Source organism: Phalacrocorax carbo, chromosome 12 (assembly GCF_963921805.1).
Source record: "Phalacrocorax carbo chromosome 12, bPhaCar2.1, whole genome shotgun sequence".
NCBI classification, from domain to species: Eukaryota; Metazoa; Chordata; class Aves; order Suliformes; family Phalacrocoracidae; genus Phalacrocorax; species Phalacrocorax carbo.
The window spans coordinates 8,696,245-8,710,270 of record NC_087524.1 but is presented as its reverse complement, the minus strand read 5'-3'; the positions used below and the strand labels follow the sequence as shown (position 1 = coordinate 8,710,270).

The 14,026-nt window shown below is 50.7% G+C and overlaps 1 protein-coding gene across 2 annotated transcripts in view; it reads right to left on the bottom strand.

The window, feature by feature from the left end:
• Nucleotides 1–4,068: 4,068 nt before the first annotated feature.
• The window catches only part of SUFU (SUFU negative regulator of hedgehog signaling), a 98,548-nt gene continuing 88,590 nt past the window's right edge, over nucleotides 4,069–14,026 (bottom strand). For both annotated transcript variants that reach the window (XM_064464036.1, XM_064464037.1), the window contains exon 12: nucleotides 4,069–11,071. In XM_064464036.1, the coding sequence (XP_064320106.1) occupies nucleotides 10,982–11,071 (90 nt within the window). In that variant the 3' untranslated portion in view covers nucleotides 4,069–10,981. The remainder of the gene's footprint in view (nucleotides 11,072–14,026) is intronic.

Here is a 14,026-nt window from a genome sequence, read left to right as displayed (position 1 = left end):
TTATCTGTATTAAGCCGTGCAGCTCAGAAAGCACACCTGCGTGGCAAGAGCTGGCCGAGGGGTGATGTGGGCATCCCCCTTACCCAAAAAATGTTCCGAGCACGTGGGATGCATCCTCATCTGCAGTAAGTCAGCAGCGGGGTGTTGCTCTCACGGGTGCGGGGTTTTTTTTGCCACTGGGACAAACAAACAAGGGAAGTTGGTGGCAGATTCTTCATCTCTTGAAGTCACTGAGCCAAGGCAGGATGTCGTCCTGGACCACCCGCTTGAATCAAAAACACAAGTTATTGGGCTCAACGCGAGAGGAATTGGGTGAAATTCTCTGGCCTGCAAACACAGGAGGTCAAACAGGATGATTTAATGGGCTCTTCTGGCCTGGAAATCCACAGAAACATCCTTGGCCATTACTGTTCGTGCGCAGCTGAAGCCCCCCTCGCGTCATGTTGCAAATAATGAAATAAAACTCTCAATAAGCTGAATAATCAGAAAACAATTTTCCAATAAAAGCATCCCCCGAAATCTCCTTTTAAGGCAAGGACTGGGATTCCCAACGCTAAGCGTGTTCCCGACGCCTTGCGTTATTGTTCAGCTGCCTGTACCGGGGCCGGGCAGGCTGCCACGCTGCCCCGCGCCCCCGGGAACACTCCCTGCCACGCGGCCCAGCCAGCCCCCCCCGCCCCCCGCTTCTGAGCCTTTTGCCTTGATTCTTCTCCTTTTGCCAGATACTTCAGACAATGTTCCTGTTCAGAAAGCGGGGAGTATGAGGTGCCACAGCCTCGCGTTTGCTCCAGCGTTTTAACAGCCAGGGAAGGGATTTGTGCATTAAGCAGGCAGGGACGGTCCCAGCCTGGGTGGGAAGCTGGGGCTGGCCAGTCATTTTGGCCTCGGACACTCTTGGAGGTTTTTAATATCTAACTGTGCTTTCCCCTTTGCTTCCCGTCCCACAGGGGCCCTCCGGTGCAGATACCCCATCTCCGGCAGGAGAAGCATCTCCAGCATGGGGCAGCCTCCCTCGCTGCCCTCCAGCCGGTTATTTGTGGCAGGAGTGTGGGAAGTCTGAGGAAGTGTGAATGATGGGAAAGGGCATTAAAAATACTTTCCCCTTGGAAAACCAAACCCAAACCCAAACTAGGCTTTTTGAAAAGCTGCTGCAGCAATGGCTGCTGCCTGAAACATACGTGCAGCCAGTGCACCCCTGCCGCAGGCGAGCAGTGGGGGGCCTGAGGGGACAAAGCCCGCACTGAGGCTGTGCCAGCCGCGCTGCCATGGCCTGTCTCATGCGCTGCTTCAATTAGTATGAGCGATGAGGTGTTGGGGCAAGAGAGGGCCATTTTTTTCTCCAATGCAAACTCTGGCCAGCAGCAGGACCAGTGGCTCTGGGAGCTATCCGGAGAAGCCAGAGCCTTTGGGCACACTGTGGGCTCCTAGAAAGGAAGCTGGGGCACACATAGGACTTCCTTACGGTGCCTCTCCCACCCCTGCCAGGTTCTGGCGTCCTGCAATGGATGGTGAGGCTGCAGTTTGTGGCAGGGTGAGGACGCTTGCCAGCTCTCGGCTGTCCCTGAGGCTCAGCTGTGGGGCAGGGGGTGCTTGTCCCATGCAGGGGCAGGAGGTGGGACCAGCCAGCCTGGCCGCCCGCAGCGCTTCAGGCCCCTCTCCGGTTACTGCTTGGCCACGGGGCCCCCAGGAGCGCAGGGTGTTAATGTGTCAGGTCCTGCGCGCTGGGGCGTGCTGGGAGGCTTTCCTCCACACCCAGGTGCTGCCGCGGACGGCTGTGCCATGAACTCCGGCTGGGTGAAACAGCAAGCAGGAATGAAATGAGGCAAAAGGAGGGGGAAAATTAAAATCCAGAGGGACCTGGTGTGCCAATCATCTGTGAGCCCACGTTTCTGGGTGCTGCACGACACATCCTTGTGAACCAGGCAGGTTAAAGCTTGGAGAAACCCACCCTCCCATGGCTGCACCATCCCACCGTGGGCTGGGGGACATGCCACAGGAAGGGACATGCTGCACGGGCGATGCTATAGGAGGGAGTTTGGTGGTCAGGACCATCCCTGGGTGCCCAAGTCCAGCACAACCAGTGGCCACGTTGGCTCTTCCCTGGGTGGGCAGGGAGCATCATGGGACCCAGAGCCCCTTGCCATGGGGGCTGCCCCCTTGTCCTGCCCTGTGGGGACCCATCTCCCGTCCCACCCTGTCTCCCCTGCCCACCCTGCAGGTGCACCCTCTTCCCTGCCAAGGTTCCCAGGAACCACCATTCACTTTTCAGGTGGGAAACGAGCCCCAGCCCTCCCTCTGCACTCCAAAAAAAAAAAAAAAAAAAAGAGAGAGGAGAGAAATAAACAAACAAATCCCTTCCCTCTCCTGGCTTGGCATCTGCTTGCAGTCCTTCCATTATTAATTAGAGAAGCTGCCGGCATTATTAGCAACAAACTGCTCCTAATGAAGTTCAGAGCCGCAGATCCAGGAGGGGCTCCTAGACATCGCTTTTCAGAAACCTTAATTAAATTCACTGCCCGAAGGTGCTTTCGGCTGGGGTGGAGGCGGGGCGGGGAGGCTGCCTGGGCCGGGCACGGCCACGCCAGTGGCACAGCTTGGGGTGAAGGGTGACAGCGGGAGAGGGGCACCCCACTGTACTGCAGCCCCCCAGGGACACCCAATCCCCCAAATCCAGATTTGGAGCTGAACCAAGGGACTGGCTGGGATGTGCTATTGCAAAGGTGGGACTGCCCAGCCACCAGAAGGATGGCGAAGGTGGACCATTTAATTCATTAACTGAATTAACCAAGCGCCAGGGGCAGGGGTGGCCGGGGGCCGGCAGGGAGGGCTCCCAGCACTGCACAAGCAGCAGGTCCCCGGCCAGCCCCAGCTCTGCCATCCTTCCTGGGATGTCCTAGCGGGGTGGACCTTCGCTTGCAAATGCTTCAAGGCTTGGGAAGGCAAAGGGCACGTGGGGCTTGGGTGAGGGGACCAGCTTCAGGCTGCTTCTCGCTTGCTCCCCCAGGGGCGAGGTTTCCTCAAGCGACACGATGAAACTGGGCCAAGCTATGGCCACGTTCTCTTCAGCACATCCGGCATGGGTTGCTCTGCACCGGCGGCGCTCAGAGATCCTGCTGCTTTGCCTTGGGGCTGGGATAATTCATATCTGGATGCAGCTGCGGAGAGGCTCTTCAAGAAAGGATGGTTTTCACCCCAAACTTCAAAACAAATCCTCACAGGAACCCTTTCCGCTGATTGCTCCCCATTTGATGCAGGGAGGGCTGAGATAATGCCCCTGAAAAGCAAGCGCAAAACCTGCGCAAAGCTGGATTTCAGCTCCCACAAATCCTTTCCCTTCCCTGTCACCCTTCCTCTGCGCACAGCGATCTCCCTTCCCCACACACCCCCCAATATTCCACCCTTCTTCTCTCTGACCTTAAAGGAATTTATTACTAAGGAGTGTAAAAAGATTACTGCAAAATCATTCTGTGTTACTGGGAAATCATTGCAACGTTAGCTCAGTAATATTTTTTCATAAGCGTTTGCTATGTCTCTTCTCCAACATGCTCAGTCTCTGCACGCACATCCACACCCCCACAAACCCCGCTGAAGCCAAGAGGCACTTGGCAGAGGACAAGAGTGTGGATCTAACGCTCACCCAGCTCCCTCCTTCCTGCAGCGGCAGACGAGGTTGCCATCCCTCAGCTGACCAGCTGCATCCTTGGACCCACGTGCGAGCGCTCCCCATCCCTGGCTCGTCCCAACAGCACTGAAATCCCGTCTGCCAGAGCACTCGCTGCCCCAGCTCAAGGGGTTTGGCCAGCAGATGCTCATGGGATGTTCGCAGAGGATCCTGCACTGGGCAAGGCCTAGTTTTCTGTTTTGCTGAGGATTTTTGGGAAAAGGAAGACCCCTTTTCTCTCCCATGCTTGCACTCGTGAGTTCTGGGTAAAGAGACCCCGCTCCCCTGGGGCTGGGGGAAGAAGGCACCACCAAGGAATGGCGGAGGGAAAGGGGCTGCCAAGGCGGCCGCCGGACCAAGCGGGAGGCAGGTGGTCCCACCGAGTTGCCCACAGAGGACACTGACAATTCTGCAAATACGTTTAATGCACTTAGAATACACAGGAGGAAAAAAACGTTTAGCGATTCACAAAAATATTACAAAAAGTCACGCGCAGGTGAAACCCACCCAGCACTGCAATAACAGTGTAAGAATTTACATTAGAAACTAATACAAAATATTTAAAAACCTCTGCTAGTTTAGCTTTCCATTTGTTTTTTTGTCTTTTATAAAATAAAAAAAAAAAAGGAGGAGGGGAGGGGGAAGAAAGGCCATCTACAAGGTACTGATACACCTGCTGCAGAAACGCGGGCTCCTTCCAGCCCCATCGGTAGCATCCTTGGGCTCCTCGCTCGATGCGACCCCGCGCACACAGACCGCACACTCTCGCACACGCACACAGCTGAACTACAGAAAGGTTCACCTCCAGGCTGCGAGGGCAGCCCCAATGGTCAGGGCTTGCTGTGGCCCCCCACCCTGGGAAGCTGCCTTTGCTCTAGGTTTTGCAGAAATCGTCCAGCATACAAAACAAGCAGCGTCCCTAGTGAGTGGCAAAACCTCCACCCCTTTAAAAAAAGGGAAAAGCCAGTGTGTCCAACCTGGGCTGGATGAGAGAAGGGTTTTGAATGACTAAGCTTGGGTTTGGAGCATGACCACGGCCCAACACAGAGCACTGGGACTCCAGGGCTGGATGGGTGCAAGGAGCATCCCGGCGCAGGGCCAGAAAATCAGTACGAGCCCCCAGCAGGATGCCGTCTGCTTCCACGGGGCTGTGAATTGCTGCTTCAGGGAAAGCCAAAAGCTGAGAACAAAAGGGCCGGAGCCCCCCAGCCTGTGATCAGTCACTGCCGGGACGACACGGCCACTCACACCCGCCTCCCCTTCCTCTGCCCCCCGCGGGTTTCGCAGCCCGCTTGCTGCCGCAGGAGGAACGGCGCACGAGCTTCGCTGCCAGCACCGCAAAGTCCTTCTGCGCTTCTGTGCCCATCCTGCCCGCGGCATTGTCAGCACATACCGTGTTTATGTAGGACCTACCGCACACGGCGACAGCTCAGTCCCTCCCACCCTCGCTGCTTGTTCGGTAGAGGGTTTCCGGAGCCGCACTTTCGCTGCAGTTGGGCCCCAGGGAAAGGAACAAAGGAGCCATTTTCATCTCCAGCCTCACCAGGAGCAGAGGGAGAGGGCGAGAGAAAAGACCAGTGTTTGCAAAACACAACAATCGGCAGGAAATTTTCCTCCAGCTTTTTGAGGTTGGGTTTTTTTTTTCTCTCTCTCTTCTCCTCTTTTTAAAGAGGGGAGACATAGCATCAGGACAGTTTAAAAACAAGCAGGCACCAGCCAGCCACATCTGCCACGTGCAGCCCTTTCTGGGCTGATGTTCGTCTCCCACTGCTGGGGCTCTACGAGCCGAACAGTGAATGACGCTGTGGTCTTTTAGCAAGGGAAAGGGAAGGGGCTACTTTCACAGCAGACTAGAAATTATGTTTCTGAACTCATGTGCCGCTTATGATTATTTTATGGTCTGTCAGCGATTTTAGGGGAAACAGAATCATGGTAGAAATGAAGAGGTGGTGAAGCACGATACACGACAGGTTCACTGCCTGAGAGAGACAGGTCAACGCGGGGCTCCGTTTAAAACACATTTGCAACCTCAGGCTTATTCTCCACTTGAAATTTCGGACTCATGTCAAACGCAAGGGTATTTTTTTAAAAAGAAAAGAGAACAAGCAGACACTGCACAAACAAAAAAAATGTTATAAAGATAGGAGGTTGCTACAGAGCTCGTCAAGAACTGCCCCAGTCCCAGAGAACTAAATCCAGCTTTAAAATCTTGGGAGGTGAACCCTACCAGCAAACGTGCGTTTCAGGATTGTTCTGGATACAGTTTGGCTGCTGCGCAGGCTGGCATTTATTGATAGGGACAGATGCACAGAAAGGGATTCCTGATTGCTTGACAATACATCTGCCCTTGCAGCTTCACTCACAAGGAAAATTAAGGCACAATATATACTCTAAATGGAGAGCAGTTATGTAAAGGATCAAGTCCCTGGGCAGTGGAAGGGCTCTCACGGTGCTGGATTCCCTCCTCACCTGGCTGCCATAGCACAGGGGCTGAAGCCCAAGACTTCATACAGCGGAGCCACAGGGTGCAAGGCCATAGCCCTGGCCTAAGGGAAAATTGAACACACAGGCCTAAGGGTTTCCTCTGGCCAGAAGATCTGCAGATCTCTTCTCACCACCCGACATGATGCTGCCTTGCTCCGACCAGACACAAGTTGGCAAAATGCGTCACAGACTCTTGATGCCTACCGAGGAGGAGGGAGTAGTCATCAGGACAGACAAGGAGCCAAGCAGCCACAATCCCATGCTGACCTGTCATCTAACCCAGCATCCTGCGAAACATGCAGTCAGCCAAACATTTTCCAGTGAAGCATCTGAGAAAGGTTTTTGTGAGGAGCTGGGGTGACATTTTACGAAGGGAGTGGACAATGGGTGAGCAATAGCTTGCTCAGTGACCAGCCTGGAGGTACTCACGAGGGGCAGCGCAGCAGAAGCTCTGCTCCCCACCCCACACTAATTAAAATTACAAATGAGACTGAAGCAGCCACATTGCTACTCCCCATCTTCGACTCAAGCTCACATGCCGCTAACTTGGCCGTTTTCAGTCTCTACCATCAGTGGCAGGTACAGGCCAGAGTGTGAACGCGCAGTAGGACGTGCGTGGCTGGCTCCTTGCACCGGCAAGACTTCAATGGGTCTTTCCATGGAAATGAGAGGACTTGCCTGCAGGGACCCCATGCTGTGCTGAGGCCTTGATGATTCTCACTTTGGTTTCTGGCTTCCCTGCACCCACGTTAGCTCCCCTTGCAATGTGCGAGATGCACAGGGACTGCGCTGCATTGAACATGCCCAAGCTATGGGTGCAGGAGGGAGGCTGCTAACTTGCTCTCCCACCACACAGCCTCTCCCCAGCAATCTGCTCTCTCCAAGCCAAGCATTGCTTTCACCACAACCCCCACTTCTTCAAAGACTATTTGATGACCCGATGGTGTAATTTCAAAAGCCATCCAAGAGCAACTGAATATTTGAAGTGAAGAGCTTCAGAATGTAATTTCAAATCACTGTTGGCAAATCTGTGTACAGTAAAACCAATATATCACCATTCTCAAAGACATTTTACACAGCAGGCACCACCTATCTAAGCCACTGAAAATATCACTCTAGGTCATACCACCTACAAGACTGACTGCTCTGCTCAGAGCTTATCCCACATACTTTAATATTGAAACTATACATTCCTTCTCCTGTTTTTAATCATGAGTTGTGAGGGAGAATAGTCCTGGCTTTTGGGACTTCTCTTGTTTCAGAATCGCTGTCACATGCTGGATTTTCAAGGCATTATGGGTCTGCCATAAGGCTCTTCATCTTTGGAAATATCCCTATAGACCTGCATCGCAAGATTTCTCCAGGAGGGAGAAAACCTGTACTTGCTGCTTCTAAGCTGTGTTCATTTCCATTCAGATCACTATCTTTAGCCAACACAAGCCTCACAAGTTTTGGTTTCATACAATTCTGCTTCAGACCTTCTGCACAATCTAGAAAAAACCAGCACCAGTGGGCCTACCATCTCGGCAGGTTTGGGCTAGAAAAATACCGTGGCGTCTATTAACACTGATGCATTTCCCTTTTTCAAACTACTTGCTCACTAAAATACAAAGGTTTCTTTTCCATTTCCTTCACACACAGGCATGTCCTCTTTCCCCAGGATGAAAATATCCAAACTCGAGATCTCATTTACTTGCCAATGAGTAAGCCTTTGGCACGGTTGCAAACTTGATGTGAATCAGGGAGGGGAGGTCGTGTGTGTGCACAGCTCTTCACGATACTGAGTAACAAGCAACTTTCTTATTCTTAGATAACTGTTGAGAGGCAGTGACGTGACCTTGGAGCTTAAGGGCTGACTTTTACCAGTTTCTCTCTTGTAGTTGATATAACAATAAGACAGAGATTTCTCTTTTAGCAGTTGTCTAATATTTTTCCCTTTAACTAAATACGAAGATTTAATTTCCTTCCCTTCAAACCCTCCCCTCAACTGTTATCTGGCTACCAGCAAAGATCTGCGAGAAACTGTCTCAGAAATAGAGATTTCTGGCATGCCACCTGTTCATAACTCAAATACACAGAACTATATATAAATACATGACATGAAACAAAAATACACACACACAAGGATACTGGGTGGATTTTCGAATGCATTCAGCGTGCTCCCTCTGAAGTCAATGAAAACCCAACCCAGAGCGTCTGATGAGAGTAAATATGGTGAGGAAAACATACACATAAGAAAGGCAGAACTGGAGCACAAGCCAGCTTGGAGGAGGTGCTCTCCCTGCGTACAGCACTGCATCCCTGCTGTGAAGGCTCAAAGAGTTCATAGGGCAGGAGGTCCTAAGCTTTCCAGATGTGTGTCAGAGCCCAGAGAGGGTCTGATGGACTTCTCTCTGCCCCATGCTGATCTCTGCAGGAACAGCAACAATTGACCTTCCAAATGTCCCTTCTCCACTAAGATGTGGATTTTAAGCTCCTTTTAATGAGAGCTAGCATCTGGAAACAAGGAAGAGCAGCCAGCATCGTGGCAACGGGCCAGCTCTGCTACAGGCACCCCCAGCAAGCTCGTACAAGAGCAGTCCATGGGCTACTGTTGGTGGATGGCTTTGGGACAAAATTGTAGTTGCTGCCCTTGTCTTTTTCCTGACTGCCACAATCCTCTGATTGTTCACTATCTTGTGGTGGGACACTTGGGCACATCATTTTTGAAGCTGGGCTGGTACATTTTCATGCTGCTTTCTCGCCTACGCTGTCCCCTGCATCTACAGTGCAGAAGGGATGCTTAGTGCTAACCAGGACAATGAAAACTGGCCAAGAGATCCCACGGATGAATGCAGTCTGACACAGCACAGAAATCACCCTGGCTGGCACATGCAGATATCTGAAAGTTTTTTCTTTCACAGCAGGATTTTAAGATGATCCTCTGAGTTCAGACAAAATGACAAACTCATTTACATGTAAATTGCTTTCGTAGCTTTGCAGAAAGGAAGGTTCTGCCGAGCAGTGTTGGACCCTGCATTTGGCCTGCCTTAAATTATAATATAACAACAATTATAATAATAAAAATACTACTTCGTACACAAAGCACGCCCTCCCCTGCAAACCCTGGCATGCTTCAGTAGGTCCTACGGCCCTCTAGTCAATAATCACCCTCTCTGCACAGAGACATTGAGTGACTTGCCTGAGGCCACAGAGGAATTCTGTAGCAACTTCAAGGAAAGCTTTGTGGCTCCTAGCTCTGCTTCTTGACCAACATCAACCAGCCTCAAATATATGCAAAAAACATCTAATCAGAAAACAAGCAGAAAACCAACCCTGGGGTACTACGAGGCCCCTGGACTTTGCTGTTTGATCAGGGGAGTTAAGTGTTAAAAGCTTTTGTTATACTTGTATTAGGATCACACAGCAATTGCGCATACATCACCAAGTTAGCTTGTAGGCAGAAAGGGGTGGAAGGAAAGCTGCACCTCCCCTGACACGGAGTGAAGAGTTGTCACCAAAAGACAATGGGCAGAGGAAGGCTGGGGAACACCCGTCAGAAACAACCTGCGACAACAATAGCGGGTAAAGCCTGTGGTGGCTTGCTGCAGCACATCCACAGGGGCCAGCATCTTGATGCAGAGACACAACCTGACCCTGCAGAGACTGTCTCCTCTACATACCATATTTGCTCCAAGGAGGAAGCCAGAGGGATCTAGAGAGAAGGTATTTTCAAACTGATTTTGATGCTTTACAGTTCAAACCTGTCTGAAAGGAGGGACGTCAGCAACAAGAAGAGCCACCACAGCAAGGCTAGACGGAAAATGGAGCTGTGCTAGGGCACAACCCTGCTGGAACAGAGAGAATAGTTGGCTTTATTAAGGCCGAGTCTCCTCTCTGCTATGCCAGGGCAGTGGAGATCTCCATTTCATATGCTTCCAGGCAGCCCTCTGGATCCTGCAGAGCTGCTGAAGTTGTCCCTGTGAACAAACGGTCCTTTCTAGCTTCTCAAATTCTGTACAATAGCAAGGAAAAAAATACTTGACAGTATCTCTTTAAAGATAAACACACTGTAAACAGGAGATCTCCCCCGCCCCGGTAGCTTTTTTCCTCCTGCTTGTGCAAAACTAGAGGTTGCGACCTTCCCTGGGGTTCAGGCACAAGGACAGGATGCGCGAGAATAAAGTTGCCTCTGTTTGCAGTGATACCATAGCTAATAGCACCAAGACCAACACTTCAAACATGCCTAATTTGAGGGCAGGGAGGATCTGGGTTTGTTTTTCTTGACTGACTAGAAAGTTCATCTTTAAATCTGTTCAGCTTCAAGCATGTGAGCTTTTGGCCTCCTTTAAACAGGGGAAATACCATTCCGTTTCTGAAAAGAAAAAAAATAGCACATGGAAGAACAGTTCTGCAGTCAGTAGAAGTTTGGCTAACAAAAGGACTCCAGAGTCACGTAAAGAACATTTAATCCATGGATTATAGGCTCGCACCTGGCAGAAATGCATGTGTAAATACAGGCGTGCAGAGCGTCTACACCCTGGGCTAAGGCAGAGGGGAGTTCTGTAGCTAGGAGAGAGAAAGGATTCTTACTACTAATTTTCATAGTTAAATATTTCTCACTCGCACTCACACATACGCAGGCTGTTCCCAGAGAGCTCAGCCTTGGGAAGGATAAAGGAAAGGGCTCAGTTCGGTCTGGGCTGGTGCTGAGTAGCTCCTCTTCTGTTTGCAGTGGTTGTGCAGCAAACTCTTTTATTTGCAGGCAGAGTTTTTACTGCATTAATTATCCTGTGAGTCACTGGGTAATGGACAGTAACTTGGCTCTCCCAGTTGTTAGAAGGGTGTAATTCAGCTCTAATGCAGTGGGTTGTCGAACACGGCATCTGGCAAGATGGAAACTTTCAGTTTCTTTTCAGGCCAGCTGTACTCCTTTGGAAGTTTAAACTGTAAGACAGAAAAGAGAACCAGTTAATGTATGTTGCTGCAACCTGCACAGAAAAAAACCAAAATTGTTGTAAAGGCAGGCAGCCCCATGTTATTATTATTTTTTAAAACAAGAGGCCACTAAGAAAACATTTCCCCATTGGTATGTTTTGGACAGCAGTGGACATTAGATAATGTGGCCTGTGCCTTAGCTGCCAAAGTAAAGCTCTGAGATTTCAGCCCAAGCACTGTTTATTTCATCAGATGGATTCTAGAGGGTTTCTGCTCCCATCACCATTTCCCCTCCCTGACCTCTCTGAAAATTCACAGCACAAGTATCTCCCCTCCTACCTGACCATGTCTCTTTCCTTTCACCTACCCCAGCCCCCCAGAGCCCTCTGTTTGCTTTAAAGGAAGACTTAAGGCAGCTTTCAAACTCTTGCTTGTACAGAGTGGGATGTAAGTGAGCTAGCATGGCTCTGCCAGGTGACAGGCTTGCAAATGGCCAGAGAAAGGCAAACTGTGCTGCCCTGGCTGGGGAGAGCCAGCGTGCCTGAACAGCATTTCTGCCCAGCCCTACCCACCTCTGGTACAAAGGCTTCGCAGAGTGCCAGTACAATGCCTCATATTCAACACAGGCACTCGGCTACTGAGGCTGTTTTGCAAACAGAGATTGAAGCACAGGGAATGGAGATTTTTTGCCCCAGTCTGGTTTACACAGCACTGTCTCTGGCCAGTGTTTCCCAAACAAGGCAAGTGCACTGGCCCCATCCTGACGTTGCTCCAGGGCACCCTGCCTTAGGCTGGGAAGTCACCCCAACATCCCTGATCCCAATTATCACTGTGTGGGGACAGATATCCAAGGAGCCTTACAACAACCCCTGACTATGCCCTATGCATTCACACAGATCTCTCAAAAACAGCTCTGGGTGGCATGGTGGGAGGTGGGGGGTGGAATCTCTTAGGCTACAGATCTGCCCCACAGCTAGATGGGAACCAGTTCTGGACAAGTATTTCATGCAATCCCAGCACCCAGACTGAGGGTTCAAAACCTGTGGGGGATAGCTCTGGAAGCCAGTTTGCAGGATGATTTTGTTTTTAAAACTCTGCTGCACCCACGGTGTAGCACTACCTGACACCTTGCAGGGACTCCCAGAGAGAGAGCTCACTGGGATGCCACACGACCAGTGACAATTCCAAACGGTTACAGATACAGTGGTCCTCTCCTAGGAGAGTCCTCAGACCAAGGCCAGCAGCACTGTAAGCTTCCCAGGGGCTACATGAATTAGAAAGTTGGTGCAAGGGAACAGTGACCTGCAAATCATCCATCTTTTTCCAATTACTTGTCTTTCTTCCTGTAAGTGCCCCATTTCTGGAGGACATTAACACACGCTTAGTGGCAGGTTCCTGCTAAAGGAGATCCCCTCCAGCTGCCTGCTCCACAGCAAGGGCTCTCTAACATTAATTTGCTCCTGACCTTGTTCCATCTGCAGCTGTGTACGAGGGTAACCTGTAGTTGGTACCCGTTGACCTCAGTACGCCAGGCTGGCGCTTCAGGGTCTGACCCATGATCTGGGGTCACAGCAGGAGGATCATTCAGGACAGTGGCTACCATAAACTCCCACTCTTTCTCCTCTAGGAAACATAAACAGCCCAAGTCCCACTTATGGTTGTTTTATTTTTTTTAAACTCCAGCTCTGCATGTATCTTGCACCATATAATCTAGTGGCCATACACTGCCCAGGGGACTCTTCAGAGTTCAATGTCTAGTGTATGTGAAAAACATGCTAAAGATACTCAGATCATTTCACTTAATTTCACGTAACACAGGTGGCTCTTTATGTAGCAAAGGAAAGGCTCTCCTTGCAATGCTTCGTTCTGCCACATGAATATCATCAGCAATAGCCAGGGCTGCTGAGGAATGCCTTCAGTTGGCCCAAACCGGGATTCTGCAAGTTACAAATCCTTGGAGGAATCTGGATGCTGAAAGATCACATTTCATCTCAAGTATTTTCCTTTCTATAAACAGGAGTGGTTCCAAAGCAATCCTCTTGGAGAAGTCATCCTTTACATTTGTTTGTTTTTCACTTTTTAATTTAGCAAAGTCACAGTAACTCAGAACCGAGTGCCTGCTCGCTGTGCCAGGAGCTGCCATGCCCATTGCCTCTGCCTCTCAGCAGAGAGTGAAGGAACATGAGCCGTCCAAAGCCTTAACTAAAGGGCCTTCAAACCACAGTGCTCCTGGGCTTCCATGTCACTAGCAAAAATGAGCTTTGGATTAGGTTTAACGGGATAAAAGCTGGCCTGAAAGTCACTGCACAGCCAGCAGCGTGCTCCCCTCACTCACAGAGTGAAGAACACCCTGGCATTAAATCAACTCTGGATTAAACAATTAGAGCCCTGAGATTTTCCTGGGGGGAGGGGAGCAGGGAGAGGGATGGGAGGGCTGCTCTACAAGCCAAAGAAAGTTTCTTTAGAGTCTGCAGGGAGCTGTAAAAAATGGGATTAAAAATATTACATGTCATTTCTGCCACTGCTCTTTGAAGTCAAGCAGAATATTTATATGGCATGCATGGGAGACAGGGTGTTAAATGTTCCCCAGGAAGAGATCACATGGCAAGGGGAAGTTTAGCACTGCACAGCAAAGCTTTATAAAGCTCCCTTGGCTGCTGCTATAACGCATTCAGGCTGGTGATGGTCCTCTGCACGCCGTGCAGGGGCAGCAGGTGAAGGCCAAGTAGCAGATGTGAAAAAGCCCCTGCCTGCTCCCCAAACCCAAAAAAGGAGGCCCCTGTAACATACTGGTCAGCAGTAAATGTGCTGCCACCACTTTCAGCCTTTCTGAAAGCAGGGAAGGTGGTGTGCCTGGAGCTGCTGCTGAGGAGAGTATGCATGGCATGGAGGAAACCCCACCGCCTGGCCCAGGGCCTGTACTGCTTTGATTCGGGGAGCTCAGATACCACGTTGGGAAGGATG